The 22074-nt window shown below is 42.2% G+C and overlaps 1 protein-coding gene across 1 annotated transcript in view; it reads left to right on the forward strand.

Moving 5' to 3' along the window:
- The window catches only part of dus4l (dihydrouridine synthase 4-like (S. cerevisiae)), a 101998-nt gene that overhangs the window by 61781 nt on the left and 18143 nt on the right, over window positions 1-22074 (forward strand). Inside the window, exons 10-12 of the mRNA XM_038812216.1 lie at window positions 9828-9978; window positions 15633-15768; window positions 20349-20457. Coding sequence (XP_038668144.1) covers window positions 9828-9978; window positions 15633-15768; window positions 20349-20457 — 396 coding nt within the window. The remainder of the gene's footprint in view (window positions 1-9827; window positions 9979-15632; window positions 15769-20348; window positions 20458-22074) is intronic.

A 22074-nucleotide genomic window follows, 5' to 3' on the forward strand; every position in this document is an offset into this window, starting at 1 on the left:
CCCTGGTTAACCCATGCTGTAGTTCCGTTAATAATAAATCCTTCCTTTGACAGAATAGACACATTATATATTCTGCTTACTTTCCCTGATTGGTTTGGGAACCCAGTGGCGGGATACCAGTGATACAGCCTTAAGAAAGTGTTTCAGCAAAGCCTAGACCTTCACTGTTTGTCCCAATTTATAAATGGTTCTGCAATTTCAGCAGGAAATAGGTTAGTAAAATTGTATCCTTTTATTTAGTTTATACAACTGAGTTAGCTTCGGCTATCACTACTGTTGTATTGCTGGCTCAACAGGTGTTCACTAGTTTGTATGCTCTGGAGGCAGAAAAGGCTATTGGCTCAAACAATGGGTGCAATTTAACCATCAAAACAGAGTCTTCTGGGCAGGAAGTGCCTGGAATGGCCCCAATATCTAAAGTACTTTGGGGGTTTTTTGGTTCACGGTGGGAACACCCCACCGAGGTTGCACTAAGCTGCATATCCTGCACTGAGGAACTTTTTCCTCAGCTGCCATTTTTAAATGGCGCCCCGATCTCTTGACTCCCTGAAGTGATCCTCGGAACCCCCAATGCCCCAACTCACTTGTTGGGTTTCCTCAAGACCCCCCCCCCCCCCCCCCCCCCCCCCCCCGGTGCCATTACACCTGGTTTCTGTTTGTGGGGACCGGTGCTAAGCGGTGCCCAGCTGGAGTCTCCTCGCCGAGGTCAATAGATGCCTGGTGGCCGTTTGATGTCGCAGCAACATAGCTAAGTGAGCTTTTAAGCCCTTTTGGCTTTGCGAGTCTGGGTCCTGCCCATGGTGGGTGGGATCCAGATCACAAGATCTCGCAAAGCGTAATTACCGCTGGGAATCCGGGGAGAAGCCTCCAGCGGGACATGGCCAAAAAATGCTCCAGGACAGCTTCAACAATGAGAAATTAGAACATGAAATGAAAATGAAAATTGCTTATTGTCACAAGTAGGCTTCAATGAAGTTACTGTGAAAAGCCCCTAGTCGCCACATTCCGGCACCTGTTCTGGGAGGCTGGTATGCGAATTGAACCGTGCTGCTGGCCTGCCGTGGTCTGCTTTAAAAGCCAGCTATTTAGCCCAGTGTGTTAAACCAGCCCGATATTGCCATGGTGTGCTCTGTCCACAAGAAGCAGGACAAATCCAGTATTGCCAATTATGACCCCATCAACATTCACTCATTCATCAGTATAGTGATGGAAGTTGTCAATGTCGAGTAAATGTTGCTCTATAATGTCATTATTTATTCATACGGTGTGGGTATCAATCCCTAATTATCCTAAGGGGAGGTGGTGTTATAGACATAGAATTTACAATGCAGAAGGAGGCCATTTGGCCCATCGTTCTCACCGGAAGGACCAACCCACCTAAGCCCATGCCTCCACCCTATCCCCACAACCCAGTAACCCCACCTAAACTTTTTGAACACTATGGGCAATTTAGTATGGCCAATCCACCTAACCTGCACATCTTTGGACTGGGAGGAAGCTGGAGCTGCATATCCTGCACTGAGGAACTTTTTCCTCGGCTGCCATTTTTAAATGGCGCCCCGATCTCTTGACTCCCTGAAGTGACCCTCGGAACCCCCAATGCCCCATCTCACTTGTTGGGGTTTCCTCAAGACCCCCCCCCCCCCCCCCCCCCCCCCACCACCACCACACATACCACATACCAGCAGGATACCCACCGGCCTGATCCCTGGTGTGGGCAAAATGCCACCCTGTCTTTATGACAGTGCCACCTGGCACCCTGACTGCCAGGCTGGCACCCAGATGGCACTGCCATGGTGCCCATGTGACACTGCCAGGATGATGGTGCCCTGGGTGGCCAATTGCTGGTGCCAGGGTGCCAATTGGGAGGGAGATCCTGGGAGCTATGGAGTAACTGTGCTAACCACTGTGCTACTTGCTGCACAAAGGGCTGGCTTCTTGAACCTCTAAAGAACATTTGCTGTAGGTGTACCTAAGTTGTTGTTTAGGTCAGGAGTTCCAGGATTGACCCAGCAACAATGAAAGAACAGCAGTATGTTTCCAAAGTCAGGATGTTGTCTCACTTAGGGAACTTGCAGGTGACAGTAACCTGTTGCCTTGTTGTTCCTTGTTGAGGAACTGGTTTTCCAATTTGCACATGCCAAGTTCTTACTAAAGGCATGTAAATCAAGTCTAATATAGTGAAGCTTCCTCTATTTTTTCCTACAAAATATGCCTTACTCCAAACTCTTAATATCACTAAATTTCTTGTCTTTCGTTCTGTTCAATTATAAGGTTGCTGCCAGGCTTCCAACTCTTGATTGTTGTTATCTAAGTACCCTTTCTGGAAAGTGTGCACGTGTGGATATTGGATGAGGACAGAATGGGGTCTCCATTTTTGAGTAGCTTGAAAATCCTCAACATTGTGCATCGACAAGTTAGCAGAGCCCAGCACCATGAACTCTACTCAATGAGAGTTGGCAACTTCAACAGAAGAAAGAATGGGTAGATAAAACATTTAAGAATTTTGGTATTACAGGTTAATTAAAGTTCCAAATCACCGGGTATATGACTCATTGAGCAGATAACAATGTATATCTGAACAAAGTGCAGGTTATCTCCAGTTTCAGTGTGAGTCTGCATTTATTATGCATCAATTGTGATCTTCATTTTGATACCAGATTCAATACTGGAGTTGCTGTTTTGTCCCAAAATACTAAGAGCAACAAATACTATCACTTGTTCTCGGACTTTGTTCACATGCATTCTGAAAGTAGCATCCTGTTCTGGCACATTCTTTGTTGTTATGCCAACATCGATATTTAAGATTATGCATTTTTCTTTTGTTTGTTTTTGCTGATGTTTCAACATAAGATTCAATGCTTCTTCATGAGATAACAAAATTCCAAACTGTCCGTAATTACTGTTGTTATCTTGTGGTCAGTTTGCTTTCCTCACTGCTCTCGACATTTGCCTGGAGTTCTTTTGTGTTAAAGTAGGCTTATATACTAAACTTTGGTTTAGCCATCTGGTTACCCAGCAACAGAAATATAGGAAGCACTTTGACTCAAATATTCAAAATCATACTTTTATTCTAAATGGTCGAGCAAGCCAGTTTTCTAACAAAATGTGCTAACATCACATTGAAAACATATATTGTAAAATGCAAGTCGAATTGTATTGTGGCCATTTGACTTTGGAAGATAAGTTCCACCCCCACCAAACAGTTCTTGATTTTCCTTGCCCAATCTGGTGATTACTTGCATCACGTTTCTTTTTACCAAGGTCAAAACAGAGATGTTATTCACACTGGTCGGTTGCCTTTTTAAAAGACAAATTTTGTAGAAACCTGAACCACAACTGAGCATATCAGCTGGTAAAAATGGAGTATAACTGAGTTAGACAGATCAGAAGAGACCCAGATCTGATCCTTGAGCTGCACCAAGTTTTTGATCTTTGTCCCAGGAGTGACATTATATTTTATTTTAATGCACCTGGGCTAAGGTAGTGAAATTTTGCCGGCATTAGCATCCTCCAGATTGTAATCTAATGACCCCAGCTAGAAAGTGGCTTGTTTATGGATATAAATATTTTTAAAGGCAATTTAACAGGGCCAATCCATCTATCCTACACATCTTTGGGTTGTGAACATAGAACATACAGTGCAGAAGGAGGTCATTCGGCCCACCGAGTCTGCACCAACCCACTTAAGACCTCAATTCCACCCGCGTAACCCAATAACCCCTCCTAACCTTTTTGGTCACTGTTGCTCGTTGTGTTCTCTCTTTAATTGGCTCTGTTTATGGCGGTTAATATGGTCGCCTTCCTGAATTCTAATTACGTTTGCTCAAGAGTCGGCAGGTATCTTTCGATACCACCACAAGGTTCAAAACCAAATACTGATCAAAGACTCGATACACCAGTTAGTAAGTTCGAAATCAATGCTCATTTATTTACACACAGTCAAATATACTCATGCACAAAACTCTACCAACTAAACTATCACTGCTACTAAAGCCTATACTTAGCTTCGGGCGCCCACTCAGTCAGAGGAACAATGGCCGTTGTCCGGTTCTGAGGCTACTGGGGTTGAGCTGGTACGAAATAGTAGCTAGGAGCGTCTGTCTCGTAGCGTGCGTTAACTTTGGACTTGCTTGATCTGGTGCAGCTGCTAGGCAGGTCTCTCCTTGCTGAGAGCCAAGGCCAAGAGAGCAATTCTCTCTTGGGGGATCCTTCTTATACCCAAAAGGGGCTTTGCGCGCTTTTGGGCGGGCCTTGAACTTGGTTCCAATTAATTGGACTGCATCTTGATCATTCCTATTGATTTCCTCCAATAAAGGGGTGGGTGCCCTGATTGCTGGGCGTGTCCTAGGTGGCTGTTGGCCTGCCTTGTTCTAGTCTCCTCTGGCGCCGGGGTGTCTGCCTTAGTATCGTTTACCTAAATGTTACTCTTTTGTCCCCGGAGGTGGCTCATTAGTATGGTAATGGCTTTGCAGTATCGGTCTTGTCTGGGAGCTACAGCTCCAATCAACAGACAAACCTTGCACCTGCTTGCTTTCTCAGTATTGTCCATTTTCCCTGCATTCTTTGCAAAGTGTCCATTTTGTAATCGCGACGTGGCCGTCCCAGATGGCTACATCACTAAGGGCAATTTATCATGGCCAATCCATCTAACCTGCATGTCTTTGGACTGTGGGAGGAAACTGGAGGACCCGGAGGAAACCCACGCAGACATGGGAGAATTTGCAGACTCCGCACAGATAGTGACCCAGCGGGCAATCGAACCTGGGACCCTGGCACTTGTGCTTCCCCATGGAGACACAGGAAACAAGAAAGCACAGGATACTTCCAGACTAAGCCAGAGTGAACAAAACTATAGCTGATATATATGAATATGTAAAAGTGAGCCATCATCTGCTTTTGATGTGAGACAGATTGGGATATTTTCTTCACGGTGAGAGACTCTTGAGGAGGGACAATGGGATTTTGGTGTACATGTACACACATAGCTAAAAGCTGGTATGTATATAGAAAACTAATCAAAAAAACTAATGGAATAGTGGCGAGCGTCTCCAGTGACTTCAGAAGTGGGATATTGAAGTCTCCGTTGTACAGATCCTTGATGACACTTCATCCTCAAGTATCGAGTTTTGTTATGGATACCGGACCTTTGGAAAAATATATTTCCACTTAGAAGGAGTACAGTGCAGGTTCATCGTACTTCAAGGATTAAATTATAAGGACAGATTGGATAAACTTGTCTTGTAACCCGTTGAGTTTGAAGGGTGAACTGAGTTATTTAAAATGATGAGAAGACCGCAGGTAAAGAAGGTGCTGCTGGAAGGGGCGGGGTGGGGGTCCTACCGAATTTTAGAAACTACTATTGGTGGTGAACATAGCAATGATCAGGAAGTGAGTAGTGGGGGAGGGGTTGGTGTGGGAGATGGTGGAGGCGGCCTTATTTAGAGGCACTGTTAGCGCAGCTTCTGCCGTTCTCGCCTGCTCGGTACTCCACAAGCCCAGTAGTAGTGGCTGCTCTGAGGGTATGGGGTCAGTGGCAGAAACATGGGGGTGGAGGGGGCGTCGGTATGGGCACCAATTTGTGGTAACCACCAATTCGCACCAGGGGGTTTTTGGGGTGGCAGCGAGCTGGGATCGAGCGGTTTGGCGACTTGTTTTATCGATGGGGGATTTCCATGTTTGGAGGAATTGGAGGAGGAGTTCAAGCTGCCTGGTGGAAATGGGTTCCACTACTTGCAGACAAGGGACTTTGTGCAGAGGCAGGTTCCGACCTTTCCGTACCTGCCGCCCCAGGAGGTACAAGACAGGTTAGTGTCGAGAACGAGAGTGGGAGAGGAGAAGCTCTCGGAAATTTATAAAGAGCTGATGCAATGGTAGGGGAGGTGAAGCGAAAGTGGGAGGAAGCACTGGGCAGGGAATTAAAGGTGGGGGTGTGGGAGGATGACCTGAGTAGTGAGTAGTGTCAACACGTCCTTGTCGTGTCCCTGGTTAGCCTGATAAAATTCACGGTCCACAGGGCGCATGACTGGCCCGAATGAGCAGGTTCTTTGAAGGGGTGGAGGACAGGTGTGGGTGGTGTGCAGGTGAGCCCGCAAATCATGTCCGTATGTTTTGGGCATGTCAGAGGCTTGGGGGATTCTGGCAGAGATTTGCCGATGTCATGTCAAAGGTCTTGAAGGTACGGGTGGTTCCGAGTTCAGAAGTTGCGATTTTTGGTGTGTCAGAAGACCCAGGAGTCCGGGGAGCGAGAAAGGCTGATGTTTTGGCCTTTGCCTCCCTGGTAGCCCGGAGATGGATCTTATTGGCGTGGAGGGTCTCAGAACCCCAGAAAACGGGACTATGGGTTAGTAACATGGCTGGGTCTCTCAGGCTTGAAAAGATCAAGTTCGCCCTGAGGGATCGATGCTGGGGCTTGCCCGGAGGTGGCAGCCGTTTATCGACTTCTTTGCGGGAAATTAACCTGTCAGCTGAGGTGGGGGGGGGGGGGTTAAAAGTGAAGAGGGAGGCACGGGGGAGTTGGATGAGTTGGGAAATAGTTAGTAGGAAAGGAGGATTGGGGAATTGTGTATGTAAGCCACGTTGACTGGGTTTGGTTGCTAGTTGGGTGGGTGTTATTTACTTTGTTGTTTTTCCTCTTGAAAATTGTTAAAATTATATATGCCTTAAAAATATTTATTTTTTTTAAAATGATGAGAGGATTTGAAATGCTAGATATAGAGAAACTGTTTCGTTTGGTGGAGGAATGTAAAATAAGATGACAAAATTAGAGCCTGGCCGTTTTGGAGTCAAATCAGGAAGTACGTTTTAATAAGAACTAGGAGCAGGAGTAGGCCACCTGGCCCCTCAAGCCTGCTCCGCCATTCAATTAGATCATGGCTGATCTTTTGTGGACTCAGCTCCACTTTCCGGCCCAAACACCATAACCCTTAATCCCTTTATTCTTCAAAAAACTATCTATCTTTATCTTAAAAACATTTAATAAAGGAGCCGCAACTGCTTCACTGGGCAAGGAATTCCATAGGTTCACAACCCTTTGGGTGAAGAAGTTCCTCCTAAACTGAGTCCTGAATCCACTTCCCCTTATTTTGAGGCTATGCCCCCTAGTTCTGCTTTCACCCACCAGTAGAAACAACCTGCCCACATCTATCCTATCTATTCCCTTCATAATTTTATAAGTTTCTATAAGATCCCCCCTCATCCTTCTAAATTCCAACGAACACAGTCCCAGTCTACTCAACCTCTCCTCGTAATCCAACCCCTTCAGCTCTGGGATTAACCTAGTGAATCTCCTCTGCATACCCTCCAGCGCCAGTACGTCCTTTCTCAGGTAAGGAGACCATAACTGAACACACTACTCCAAGTGTGGCCTCACTAACACCATATACAATTGCAGCATAACTTCCCTAGTCTTAAACTCCATCCCTCTAGCAATGAAGGACAAAATTCCATTTGCCTTCTTAATCACCTGTTGCACCTGTAAACCAACTTTTCTTGCGACGACAAAGAATGGTGGGAATCTGGAATTCTCTCCCCAAAAGACAGTGGACTGTTATAACCCCCACGAGACCCTTGGGGACAGCCCTATTAATCCCTCTGTGAGCTGAGTGGAGTATGAGCTCCCCCACTGAGGGGCGGAGGCTCATCAGCAAGATAGTTAACTCTGGACATTAAAAGCCGGCCAAGCTGCGGTGTAGGCCCGGCTGGGACTGTTACTTGTGCATACTTTACTTTGGAAATAAACCATTTGTTTCAACTCTCCAGACTCCTCTGTGACTACTAAGTGGATGCTGGGTCAATTGGAATTTCCATGACAAATCAGTTGAATATAGTTTGGCAATTAAATGGAACAAAGATGGTTAAATGGAGTTGAGGTAGAAATCAGCCATAATCTTATGGAAGATTGGGCTTGAGGGCTGATAGGCCTTCCGTTCCTGTGATACCAGTTTAGGACAGAATCACATTGATCACAGTGCCTTCTGTGGTTTAATGTCCTGCCTAGATTTGAATATAAAGAACTCCTTGACCAATATAGAAGTAGTGTCAGGAACACCTGTGTAATGACCTTGCAACTTTAGGAACGGAGTGCAAAGAAATGGAAGACTGATGACAACGTAAATGGGTGGGTCATATTTATGAATAAGTATAGGGCGGCACGGAGTAGTGGTTTAGCACTGCTGCCTCACAGCGTTGAGGACCCGGGTTTGATACAAGCCCTGGGTCACTGTCCGTGTGGAGTTTGCACATTCTCCCCATATCTGCGCGGATCTCACCCTCACAACCCAAAGATGTGCAGGGTAGATGGATTGACTACACTAAATTGCCCCTTAATTGGGAAAGGAATAATTGTCTACTCTAAATTTATTTTTAAAATGAATATGTATTGTATTATTGATGGGTTTGGGGGGGTAGATTTTACGTTGATGGCTAGTGATTTTACAGACTGGCAAGCTGATTGAAAGAACTGAAGTTGATAGTGTGGGTATGAAATTCAAACTACAAATATTTGACTAGTTTCTTAAAATCTGTATTCAAATTTTGAAAATTAAGCAAAATATTGATATTTAAAAAGCAGTTGTAAGGTGAATAATAAACTGAAAAGGGTGTAATACTATCCACATGAAGTACAATGTAAAACATGAAGCATTTCTTCCATATGACGAGCTTGGTTTTCTGAATTAGCAGATAAATAATTTGTTCTAATCTCATAAACATGCAGAAACAGATTTTGCTTTCAAAGTTGGATTTTATTCTCAGTTGTTGTACTGTCATGTGTTCTTTCAAACAAAGGGGTATTTATTGAAAAGGACAACAAGGATGTTGGTATTCTAGATTTAAAATAAGTTTAACAAAGCACCAGGCATCATAAAAACGTAGAAAACGCCATTCATTATTTTCATGGCTGATCATCCAATTCAATAACCTGTTCTCTCTCTCTCTCCTCCCCCCCCCCCCCCTCCTCCAAATCCTTTGATTCCTTTAGCCCCAAGAGCTATATCAAATTCCTCCTTTAAAAATTGGAGGCAAGGTCGTGCATACCAAGAAAATGCAAGATTGATCCCCAATCTGTGTTTTTAATTAGATGCCCTAACTAAAAACATTGATAAAGCTGCTATCCTTGAGTAAAGTTAAAGATGATAGACTTGGATTCCTGCTTTTAATGTGCAGTGTGTAACTGTACAGACTTGGACTAAGAGCAGAAAAAGAGTCCATCTGGGATCCACCTTAGTTTAACAAACCTGCCAGGACCCCGCGTCAAAACAACTATCTATGATTAGTATCATAGAGGGACAGAAAGATGGGTTAGAAGTTACATGAACTTATTAGAATGAAGAAAAGAAGTTGGAGGAAGTTAGCTTTCCCTCTCGAGTAAGGAAGGTAGAACTCATTACGCATTGGAGTAAATTACGTTGAATGGAGCTTCTGTGTATTTTGTCCTTGAAACCATGTATTCCCGAGTGGGAAACCATTAATTAATGTGTTGGATGGTCTCTTAATGCAGATAATAATCTTAAAAATGAGAAGCTGAATTTTTAGTTGTTTACCTGGTTTACCAAGTAATTCAGGAAACTAAATCAGTCATGGAGGAAATTAAGAACTAAGAAGTTTCGAATGTTTTAGATTTTAACCTTATTGGTAACATTACAGCTCATTACATTTTCTTTTTGTTCAACCAATGTTTTTCCTTGCAATGTTTTTTTTTTTAAATCTTGGCACAGATTTTGTGTGACGAGCCAAATATTTGTGCACTTTGCAGTTTGAAATTTCAAGATTTACCATTATATTACATGATCAGTTGCAAATTTCTAATAAGCTGCCTCTGCTTATAGATGCCATTAGAGAAGTGAGGAAATACTCAGTGAACCAAGAGATTGGAAAAAATGATAAGCTGCTTCCAAATATGTATGATCATCTCAACATGAAGCTTTTTAGAGCACAAAGGAATCTTTACATATCTGGATTTTCACTGTTCCTCTGGCTGTAAGTATAATTGATTGATAATATTGTACCTTTAACCTCCACAAAAAAGACAACGGGATCATTATCAGACAATTTGGGGATAGGGTGATGGGCAGAAAAAATTTAGAGGGAGATGGTGGCATAGTGATAATATCACGGAAATAGTAATCGAGAGACCCAGACTAATGCTCTGGGGACATGGGTTCAAATCCTACCAGGGCAGCTGGTGGAATTTGAATTTAATTATTAAATCAGGAATATAAAACTAGTCTTGGTAATGGTAACCATGGAACTATCATCAAAATGTGCTTCAGGAAAGGAAGTCTCCCATCCTTACCTGGTCTAGCCTACATGTGACTCCAGATCTAGAATATGGTTGACTTTTAACAGCCCTCTGAAATGGCCTTGCAAGCCACTCAGTTCAAGGACAAATAGAATTGGGCATTAAATGCTTGCCTTGCGAAACTTGAATCCCAGGAAAAATATTTTTCAAACTGTTTACTCATCAGTTTGCTGCTCTGCAGAATCATCTGTTGTATAGGTTCCATTTTGCAAAAGTAACTTGTCTTGAATTTTGAACATTCAGGATTTTAATTGTGTCTGTACTCTCTTGTAAACATTGTTTTTAAGTTTAAAACATAGAACATACAGTGCAGAAGGAGGCCATTCGGCCCATCGAGTCTGCATCGATCCACTTAAACCCTCACTCCCACCCTATCGCCGTAACCCAATAACTCCTCCTAACCTTTTTGGACACTAAGGGTAATTTAACATGGCCAATCCACCTAACCCGCACGCCTTTGGACTGTGGGAGGAAACCGTAGCACCCGGAGAAAACCCACGCAGACACGGGGAGAACGTGCAGACACCGCACAGTCAGTGACCCGTGGGGAATCGAACCTGGGACCCTGGCACTGTGAAGCCACAGTGCTATCCACTTGTGCTACCACGCTGCCCTGTAGATATTGAAATTTACTTTTAGTTAATTTTACAAAACTTATAGCATCTTCTTTTCGGTCCAGAACACTTTAGGCAAAGTTTGACTTGGTTATCGTTTCTTGTTTTAAAATTCTCCAACTTTACTCAATGATGAAAATGCAGAATTCAGAGCCACATGGATTGGTTGAGGTGAAGGAAATGAATGCATTTAAGGGAAAACTAGATCAGTATATGAGGGAGAAAGGAATAGTGGATATACTGATAGTGCGTGATGAAATATGTTGAGAAAAGGCTTGTATGGTGAATAAACACTGCTGAGTTTCTGATACGTAAATATTATGTAATCTCTGATTATCAATGATACGCAATGACTATAACACCACAAAAAGTGTTTATGTTATCTGAAAACACACAATTTCCAGAATCATGGCAAGATTAGCAATGGGCCTTTCTAAAGTGCTGAATTTATCAGAAATAACTTTTCCAAATTGATACTTGGTGCAAAAGTTCCAGCTGTACTGAGTTGGAGCTCAGCAATTAGATACAACCATGTTAACACGGAGTAGAGTGAAACTTGTGGCTACTATAAAGAATGCTCCAAATTGACTGCATTGATCAGTTGAATTTCATGTCAGCTGAGAAAGTTTTGCACAACTCTATCAACCTCCTTCAGCTTAAATCATGTCCATAAACTATTATAGTTTGTCTGCTAACCAATGTCAGTATAAACAAATGTCAAGTCATCAACATTAAACAGTATTCTCTCACTGCACCTCAGTCTGCTCAATTTAGACTAGTTTTGGAGACTGTATTGACTTGAACTATAACTAGACATGTTTGCACAGAACTTTAAATCAAATTGAATTTCAACCAACCTTGTGCTTTTGAAATTTCTTACATTATTAATACTGTGCTGGCATTTTAACATGGCTTACATGATTACTATTAGCCATGCTCTTAAAGCAGACCCACCTTGTTTCATATGGCGCCAGGCTATTAAACTGGAAATTCAGGTTGATATTCAGGTATATATCTTTGCCAAGAAATTTTACATGCATACTTCTCTCGGTGACACAGTGGTTAGCACTGTTGCATCGCAGCACCAGGGACGCGGGTTCAATTCCGGCCGGGGGGGAGGGGGCTGTCTGGAGTTTGCACTTTCTCCCCATGTCTGCATGACAACTGCGTCCGGGAGATTGAGTTTTCAATCAGTCCAAAGATATGCAGATTAGGTGGATTGGGCATGCTAAATTGCCCCGTGGCATCCAACGATATGCAGGTTAGATGGGGTTGTGGGGCCTAAGTAGTGAGTGAGGGCCTAGGTAGCATGCTCTTTCAGAAGGTCGGTGCGGACTCGATGGGACGAATGGCCTTCTACACTGTAGGGATTCTATGATCAACAGTAAGCATTGCCATAGGGCCACATGAGATAATTATTCAATTTGTTTGCAGAAAATTAAGTAAAACCTAACAAACCTCTTTTGTTAAATGAGCTGCATAATCCATTTTAATGTTATTTTTTTGGAAGAATCTGGGAACTTTTAACTTATTCATTTGTGCTGCTGTCACATTGTGGACCAATATGCAACCATCTTTCTGTAAGACAACAATGTGATATAATTTGGGTGGTCTTTTCAGATCATTACTATCGTCCGTCTGGCAATTCATGATTACAAATACTTGGGTGATGCATTGTTTCAGGTCGCACTCACCATTGTAGAACAATGATCTGTTCTAACACACCCCTTTGCAAATGTTAATACATTTAAACCTAACTTTTGAAAGACATGATTGGTTACCATAAGAAAATCAGCACTAGTATTGAAAGAAAATATTTTTTCCACATATGGATCTTGTAGTTAGCAAACATAAAACTAAAAAGAGTAAAATATCAATTTACTGTGATGTTACAGAGAAATGTAGGCACTGCCCAAACAAGAACAACTGACAACTTTTCTTGCAGATCAATCATGGAGACAGGTTTGAAAAACCTGTGTTGCAAGTGATAATATCTTCCTACTATTGTGAAGTAATCTTTATAGTCACAAGTAGGCCGCCACATTTCAGCGTCTGTTTGGGTACACAGAGGGAGAACTAAGAATGTCCAAAATACCTAACAGCACTTCTTTCGGGACTTGTAGGAGGAAACCGAAGCACCCAGAGTAAACCACGCAGATATGGGGAGAATGTGCAGACTCCACACAGACAGTGACCCAAGCCAGGAATCGAACCTTGGACCTTGGAGCTGTGAAGCAACAGTGCTACCCACTGTGCTACCGTCATAATTGACCTGTCTGTGGAGGTTAAAATGGCAAAGAATGTCTGTTATCCATTGTATCCCTTTATAAAATCAACCCCTGTACTCTACCTCATTGCTCCTTAGCACTCAAAACCACACAAAAAAGCTTCCTGTTTGCATTATCATAACTGTATCAACTTGATTGCTGGCTTTGGGAATAGAAGTATTTCAAAATAATACGACAAGAGCTGGTACTTAGTTGGGCAAAATTAAAAGCTGTCACATGGACTGCATGATTAATCATGTTCACATATAGAAATAGTGGTGATGAAAATAGGATTGCCCCGCTCAACATATAAACTCATATACAGCACTAAATTCTTAAACAACGAAGCCCAACTCCTTTGAATTATTTTCACAGTAACAATGATAAATATGTGGATTAAGTTGCCAAAAAGCAGCCATGAGTGCATTATCTACATATTTCTTTCAGCCCCAGGCAAGCATAAAGACTGGATAATATACCAATACATTTGTTCATAACAAAAGCATAAGAAACTTGTGATTTTGCCATACTCTAGATGGATTAATGCCCTGTATAAGTTAATTTCTGCAGTAAGAATGCTGATACTTAATTTACGGTGTTCACCATGGTTCAGTAATAGCACTTTCGCCTCTAGTTAGAAGTATAAGTTCAGCCCTACTCCAGACACTGGAACACACATAATCAAGGCCAACAGCATTTCAGAAGTATCCAGTCTCACCTTTTAATTAATGCTCTCCAGAAAGCACATTCCTACTGTAAAGGCTTAGAGCTTGGTTTCCTTACTGTGTATAAGCATATAGTTTAGGGATTTTTGATTGACTCTTTTAAAATATTTTGTAATTTGATCTGTTGAGTGAATATTAAGTAGTGGGAAAACAGAACCATTGTTTCAGTCCCTGCTCAGTTAAATCTGTTAGCTACCTATCAACTCCACCCCTCACCCTGGTGATAGCCTGAGATTAAGCCAGTCTGCTCACAACCTTTGTGTCACATTTGATTCTGAGATGAGCTCGTAGACATGCCATCTCTGTAACATCACTCGATTGTGCCCTTCACAGCTCTGAAAATCTGTCTGCTCCTGAAACTCTCATCCATACCTTTATTAACTCTAGACTTGACTATTCCAATGTATATCTGGCTAGTTTTCCACGATCTACCCACCGTAAACCTGAGGTCATCCAAAACTGCTGATCATGCCTTAACCAGCAACATGTCCTATTCCCCCATTATCCTCTGCTCTCTTATCTACATTGGCTCCGGAACAAGCAATGTCTTAAATTTAAAATTATCATCCTTGTTTTCATATCCCTCCACAATCTTGCCCCTCCCGAAACCTCACAACCTTCCAAGATATCTGCATCCCTCTAATTCTGGCCACTTACACATCATCATTCCTACCACTGGTGACTGTACCTTTGGTTGCCTTGGCCCCCAGGCACCGGAATTTCCTCCCTACACCTTCCTCTCTACCAAGCTTCTTTAAAATGTGTAAACCCCAGCCTCTTTGACCAAGCTTTTGGCCATCTGATGTAATTTCTCCTTATGTTGTTCAGTGCCATACTTTGGTCATACTTCTGGGCAGCATCGTAGCACAAGTGGCTAGCACTGTGGCTTCACAGTGCCAGGGTCCCAGGTTTGATTCCCACTGGGTCACTGCCTGTGCGAAGTCTGCACGTTCTCCCCGTGTCTGCGTGGGTTTCCTCCGGGTGCTCCGGTTTCCTCCCACAGTCCAAAGACATGCAGATTAGGTGGATTGGCCATGGTAAATTGCCCTTAGTGACAAAAAAGGTCAGGAGGGGTTATTGGGTTACGGGGATAGGGTGGAAGTGAGGGCTTAAGTGGGTCGGTGCAGACTTGATGGGCCGAATGGCCTCCTTCTACACTGTATGTTCTATGTCTATATGCTTCTGAGAAGCAACTTGGGATGTTTCATTGCATTAAGGGCATTATATAAATCAGAGGGAAGGCTTTCCAAAAGCAGTTTAAATTGTCATTGGGTAACTAGTTGAAGTAAAAGAAGAAATTAAGTAGTACAAAGGGTTTTGCATACTTCAAAAAAACCATAAACTTGTCTTCAGAAACTTTAATGATTTATTTAAACATGATGTCAAATTTAGAAGAATTGAAAACACAAAAATATTCTTTAACCGCTTCTCTTCCCCCTAAATTACAACATTCATTAGGTTTCGTACAGTATGCAGAGAACTACTCCTAGCTTTTGAGCTAATCCAAGGGAAATGTACTGATGTACCCTGGATGCATGCATTTGTTTAATTTACCTTTGTTAGTATACTGTTGTCCCATTGGTGCTTCTCTCATTATCCAGATCCTGCTTGCTGTGACATGCTTTTGCAATGTTTATTTCATTGAACTGTGAAAGCTTTCCACAGTATTGTACATTGTAACAATTTCTTATAATGGCATACCATTTATAGAATTTTTTTTTTGTAGTGTTCTCAGACGTATGATCACTCTTACCTCAGAACTGGCAACTGTAATGGGAGAAAGTCAGGCGCTTAAAGTTCAAACAGATAATACCAATGATGCAGCCAAAAGGTACATGGAGGAAAATGAAGAACTGAAAAAGGTAATGCCTTGTTAAGATCTACTGTAATGTCTTTATCTTTTTATAACCTAATGCTTATTCCATGCACTTGAAAATCATTCAAAATACAGGTTGCATTTTATGAGCTATTTAGTAACATTGAAACGAAGACCATTGCAGCGCACACCCACGAATGTGAATTCCTACCTACATTAATTGATCCAAATTTGCAAGTTCTTAGTTTGGGATGTTGATGACTCCATTGATGTCCAGTCTGGTGTTTGATCGGCTGAGCAAGGGGAAAGAAGAAATTTTAAAATAAAAAGAGTCCTCGTACCCCACACAAACATGATTGCTGTTCATCAGCTACAGCAGTGTTTATCAAACTTTAATTCACAGGACCCAGGTTTACCAACTAACCGAGCTTCGGGACCCATGTCAGATTCACTTACCCAATTCATCCAGAGTCAAGGCAGTGTTTGGGACACTAATGTTTTCTTGCCCCAGGTAGGAGAGGGAAAGCGAATCATCTAATTTTCCTGTTCTTAATCGCTATCCAGTAATCCCTGGTGCATTGAATTTATGTCAGCATTGAGTGAGGACAGGATCAGACAAGCCTATGATGTCCTTTTGTCTATGAAAATTCACTGTCCAGGATCACGCATGAGGAATAGTTACTCATGAGAGATGCTGGAGGGCCACTAAAAATTGAGAACCTGCATTCATCGCTAGATTCTGCCTCGAGGAAACAAAGCAGCAAAGGAAGAAGACTGAGGAGAGGAGAACAAAGAACAGATATTACTGGAAGAGAGCCATATGTGGTTCTTGTAAATAAAACAGCCATAAATCTGAAGATAATGATATTAAAATCTTGATTTATAATTGGCTGAAATGCAATTCAATTACTTCTGCAAGTTTATTCAACTTCAAAATGCACAATTAGAAAAAGGTTCATCAATATGCACAGTGGGATAAATAGCTGGCTTGCAATGCAGAACAATGCCAGCAGCACGGGTTCAATTCCCGTACCAACCTCCCCAAACAGGCACCGGAATGTGGCAACGAGGGACTTTTCATTGAAGCCTACTGTGACAATAAGCGATTATTATTATTATTATTATTATTATTAATGAATGCTGACAAGGGTAAAACTGCCCCACAGACAACTGACAAACTATCTGTTCTGGCTGTCATTAATCAGACAAAATGGACATTGAAAAAGTCTTTTTTTTTAGATATTACTTATTTTCTCAGATTTTACTTATTTTCTCAGATATTCAGTTGTGACATTGTGATGTGTTCCTGTCTCCCCAGCCAGAAAGCATACCATTGCAGTCACTTCATGGAGACTGATTTCCTGCCAACAGCGGAACTACTTCAGTCCAGACCACCAAAGCCCTGTATTTTTGAATAGCTGCTGTCCAACTCCAGCATGATTTGGTCTCAATACCTATCCATAGTCAGCCCCCTGTCTCCATCCCAGCCACACGCTGTAAATTATAATATGGTTCAAACTAGCTGGGGGCAGACTCAATGAAGACTTCATGGATATTTACACGCCCATTTAATTTCTGCATCTGCTAACTCCCTGACCAGTTAGTTTGGTTACTCTGCACTGATAATTCTGCGCATTCTCTTCAGTCGCAACTCCCCCACTGTCTCTCAGATGCTGAGATGTAAAGGTGGATCACGAGGGAGAAGGGGGACAATGTTTGTAGGAGTTTCCCCAGTTCCACATTACATCAGTAACTTGCATTTATACCTCAGTTCGTAAAAGTCTGCTCAAAGTTGTATTTGCCTGAAAGCAAGAGAATAAAACTAACACTACACTTTAAAATCTTGATTGAATTACCGACCCGGGACTTTAGATTTGCTCAAAATCGGGGATGACGTGAAAAAATAGCACACTGCTTCTCCCAACTTTTAGTTTCACACACGCACAAACACAGGACAAAAACTGCACCCCGAATGTTAGCCAGGTCGTGACCCGCACTTTGGAAAAACCCTGAGCTGCAGAGCACCTTTGATAATAGCTCTGGACAAATATTCCTGACAAAATCATCTGGCTTTTTCAACTGACTGAAAAACTATGGCATTACTAAGGTCTGAAAATATGATAATTGGTGTTCAAAAGTAAATAAATCAATGTTTGACATTGACAACCTCTGAAGGTGTGAACTTTCCTACAATGGAAGAATTGTGTTCCAGGCTCCCAGATGTTCTTTATGAACTGGCAATCTTTGAAATGAGGCCCGGTTATTTGTGACACAGTTGTTTTCACTGAAATGATCCTTCTCTTTGCCTTCACCTACTTCAGCTTGAATTTCTTCTTGCCTCTTCCACCTATGTGTGGTCCATTAGGTTCTGCTTTGATATTAATGGCATTGACCCATCTCATGAGAAGTTGGCCTTACAAAAGCTAATGAACTTTCAGAAATGTATAATAAGACAGAATCATAAACCAGCAAATTATGATCTGTATCTGTCTTCATTTAAAAGCTAAATGCTGAAAATTTGTAAACTGCAAATTTGCAGGCTCTAGTGGGAGTATAGCAGAGCAGCTGCAAGCTTGTTTGTAGCCTGCCAACCCATATCTCCACTAATTACCTGGGAAATTCCTGCAGGTACATCCCTCTTGCCTCCAAATTCTCATTCATGCCTGCTGACCACAGAGAAAATCTAGCAGATATCCAGTGGAACCCTGGGAACGTTTATGTAAATGAGGATTGGCAGGGTATGCCAGTCCTGAATCCCTGGGTGTGCAGCCAACTTTGGGGCCTGTGTCCACCATGCCCCTCTCCCATTTAAAATCGCTGACTTGGAGTTGAGTGGGTAAATGCTGTAAAATTTTGAAATTTCAATCTTTTACATACCTGGCAGATCTATTCATTTATTTACTTTAAAAAAAAATCTGGAGTACCCAATTCAATTTTCCAATTAAGGGGCAATTTAACATGGCCAATCCACCTAGCTTGCCCATCTTTGGGTTGTGGGGGCGAAACCTACGCAAACACTGGAAGAATGAGCAAACTCCACACTGACAGTGACCCAGAGCCGTGATCGAACCTGGGGCCTCGGTGACGTGAGGCAACAGGGCTAACCCACTGCACCACCGTGCTGCCCCACATACCTGACTTTGTTCAGAATTTTCCCAAGAGAACCAAAAACTTGTGGCTCACTTACAACTTCTTTCAGTTTTTATTGCTCTCCAAATTCTCTCTCTATTTCTGTTGTTGAATAGCTTTTTCAGAGATTGTATGTAATTAGGTTTAACATGGTAAATAATACAGAAGGGATCAGAAATTTGCAACAAGATATTACCAGATGAAGTGAGTGGGGTAGATGGAGTTCAATGTGGAGAAGTATGAAGTCATAAACTTCGGAACTGAGAAAGATAGATCAAAGTATTTTATAAATGGTGAGAAACTAGGAGCAGTGAAATTTCAAGGCCTTTCTACAGAAATTACCTAAAAACTAGTGGGCAAGTACTAAAAATACCTTTGAGAGATGGAATGTTAACTATTATCTCGAGTAGGCTGGAATACAATGGGGTAGAGGTTTTGCTGCAGCTGTACAAGGCTCTAGTTAGACCCCATCTGGATTATTGTGTTCAGATATGGACACCACACTTTAAAAAGGATATTGAAGTAGGTGCACACATACACCAGAATGGTATTGTGGTTTAAACGGTTATAGTATTGAGAACAAGTTGCGAGGACTAGGCTTGTATTCCCATGAAGGTAGAAGATAAAGGGATGATTTACTTGTGTGCTGGAGCTGGATAAAAGATTTGTAAAAGTAGATAGAAACTTACTTTCTCTGGTGGGAGAATCCAGAACAAGGGGGTATAATGTAAAATTAGAGCATGACAATGTCACAAAGCATCATGGAAATCTGGAACTCTCAAAAAGCTGTTGAGGCTGGGTCAATTGGAATTACTAAAACTGAGATTGATACCTTTTTGTTAGGCAAGGATGTAAAAACTTATAAGACCATGGTAGGTGGGCTTACAGGTCAGTGATGTAATTGAATCGTGGAATCGACTGAATATAATGCCATGTCCTTTAAAACTTAGCAGCTACATTGAATTGAGAATAATATAATTCAGTTGTATTTTTTCTGTTTATTTCCCCATTTTCCAATTCTGAAAGTACGGAATGGGGCATGGTTCCACAGCTGCCAGTAGCATCCTTTACATGAGCACACCACCGTTTAGGGCAGCACGGTAGCACAAGTGACTAGCATTGTGGCTTCACAGCACCAGGGTCCCAAGTTCGATTCCCCACTGGGTCACTGTCTGTGCGGAGTCTGCACGTTCTCCCCGTGTCTGCGTGAGGTGGTCCGGTTTCCTCCCACAGCCCAAAGACGTGCAGGTTTGGTGGATTGGCCATGATAAATTGTCCTTAGTGGTCAAAAAGGTTAGGAGGGGTTATTGCGTTACGGGGATAGGGTGGAAGTGAGAGTTTGGGTGGGTCGGTGTGGACTTGATGGGCCGAGTGGCCTCCTTCTGCACTGTATGTTCTAAATATGTAATTGTTTTCCCACAAAATATATAATGCAAAATGTTTTTCCTTACATTTCACATTTCATTATAGCTATAATACTTTGTTTTTTATCAATAGGCTTTAAACAGAGGTAAAGACGATGGAAATAAGGAACTGGAAGTGAAAAATGAGCAGCTGATTAAAGAACAAGAGAGACTAACGGCAGAACTGAAGAAAACCACAGAAGGTAGATCATTAAAAATTGTTGTAAAATAAATAGTACATTGTATTTTGAGCTTTTTAACCAATTTTCCAGAGTTCTACAAACTTGCATTGACACCATGCATTTAACATCGTAAAACACCCCAAGACACTTGACAGGAGAGTGATCAAACAAAATTTGACACCAAGCACATAAGGAGATACTAGGAAAGATGAACAAAGGCTGAGTCAAAGTAGTACTTTTTAAGGAATGAGAAGTAGAAAAATGGAATGTGTAAGGAGGGAATTCCGCAGCTAGGGCCTTGGCTGCAAATGATGGAGCTCTTGAAATCCAGGATGCCCAAGAGGCTAGAATTGAAAAAGTGTAGAAATCTCAGCAGTTATAAAGCTGGAGGAGATTACAGAGATGGAGCGGTTTGAGGCCATGGAGGGATTTGTAAGCAACAATGAGAATTTTTTAATCTAGGCATTGCTTAGCCAGGAGGTCAGCAGACACTGGAGTGATGGGTGATTGATGCCTATTAGGATATGAGCAGCAGAGTTTCTGATGAACTGAAATTTATGGAAGACAAAGTATTGGAGGTTGGTCAGGAGAGCTTTGAAATAGTCAAATAATAACAGCATAATAAAGATTTCAGCATGATGAACTGATGCAGAAATGTAGTCAGCTGATGGAAATAAGTGGTATGTGATGCTGAAGATATGGTCCGACGTATGTTCCGTCAACTTGGGATCAAATACACGTCAAGATTATAACAGTCTAATTTAACATCAGACAGTTGCTAGTTTGCATCCTAACTTGCACAAGGTCCCATTCACCCACCACCCCTGTGTTCGCTGACTTCCTGGTTAAGCAATTCCTTGATTTTAAAATTCTCATTCTTTCAAATCCCTCTATGACATAAACCCTGCCTATTTCTGTAACCTCCTTCAGCTGTTAGATTTCTGCATGGGGGAGGGATGATGTTAGTGGCACGGGAGCAGAGTTTGTGACAGGAACTAGACAATGACTTCAGTCTTCCTACTATTTAGTTGAAGGAAGTTTTTGCTCATCGATTAGTGGATGTCCCTCAAGCAACCAGTTTGGAGCCAGTTGAGGGGTTAGGAGACGCAGTGTCATCAGCATACATATCAAACTTAGTGTTATGTTTCCAGATGTTGTTGCTGAGGGGCATCATGTAGATGAGAATTGGAAGGAGCCAGTGAGATATTCTTCCGGGACATCAAAGGTAGCTGAATGGAAAAATAAATCATTTCAGATCATTCTCTGGCTACAATTGGGTAAATACAAATGGAGCCTGGAATGTGCAGTCCCACCCAGCTGGATGCAAAAGAGGATTGTGGCAAAAGTTGAAAATTGGTCAAGAAGAACAAGGAGGTATAGTTTATGTTTGTCAGAATCACATGAGTGTGAGGGAAATTAGTGTTTTTTTAAAATAAATTGAGAGGACCCAATTTTTTTTTTTAGTCCAATTAAGTGGCAATTTAGCGTGCCCAATCCACCTACCCAGCACATCTTTGGGTTGTGGGGGTGAAACCCACGCAGACACGGGGAGAATGTGCAAACTCCACATGGACAGTGATCCAGGGCCGGGATCGAACCCAGGTCCTCAGCACCGTGAGGCAGCAGTGCTAACCGCTG

This window comes from Scyliorhinus canicula, chromosome 11, assembly GCF_902713615.1.
Source record: "Scyliorhinus canicula chromosome 11, sScyCan1.1, whole genome shotgun sequence".
NCBI lineage: Eukaryota > Metazoa > Chordata > Chondrichthyes > Carcharhiniformes > Scyliorhinidae > Scyliorhinus > Scyliorhinus canicula.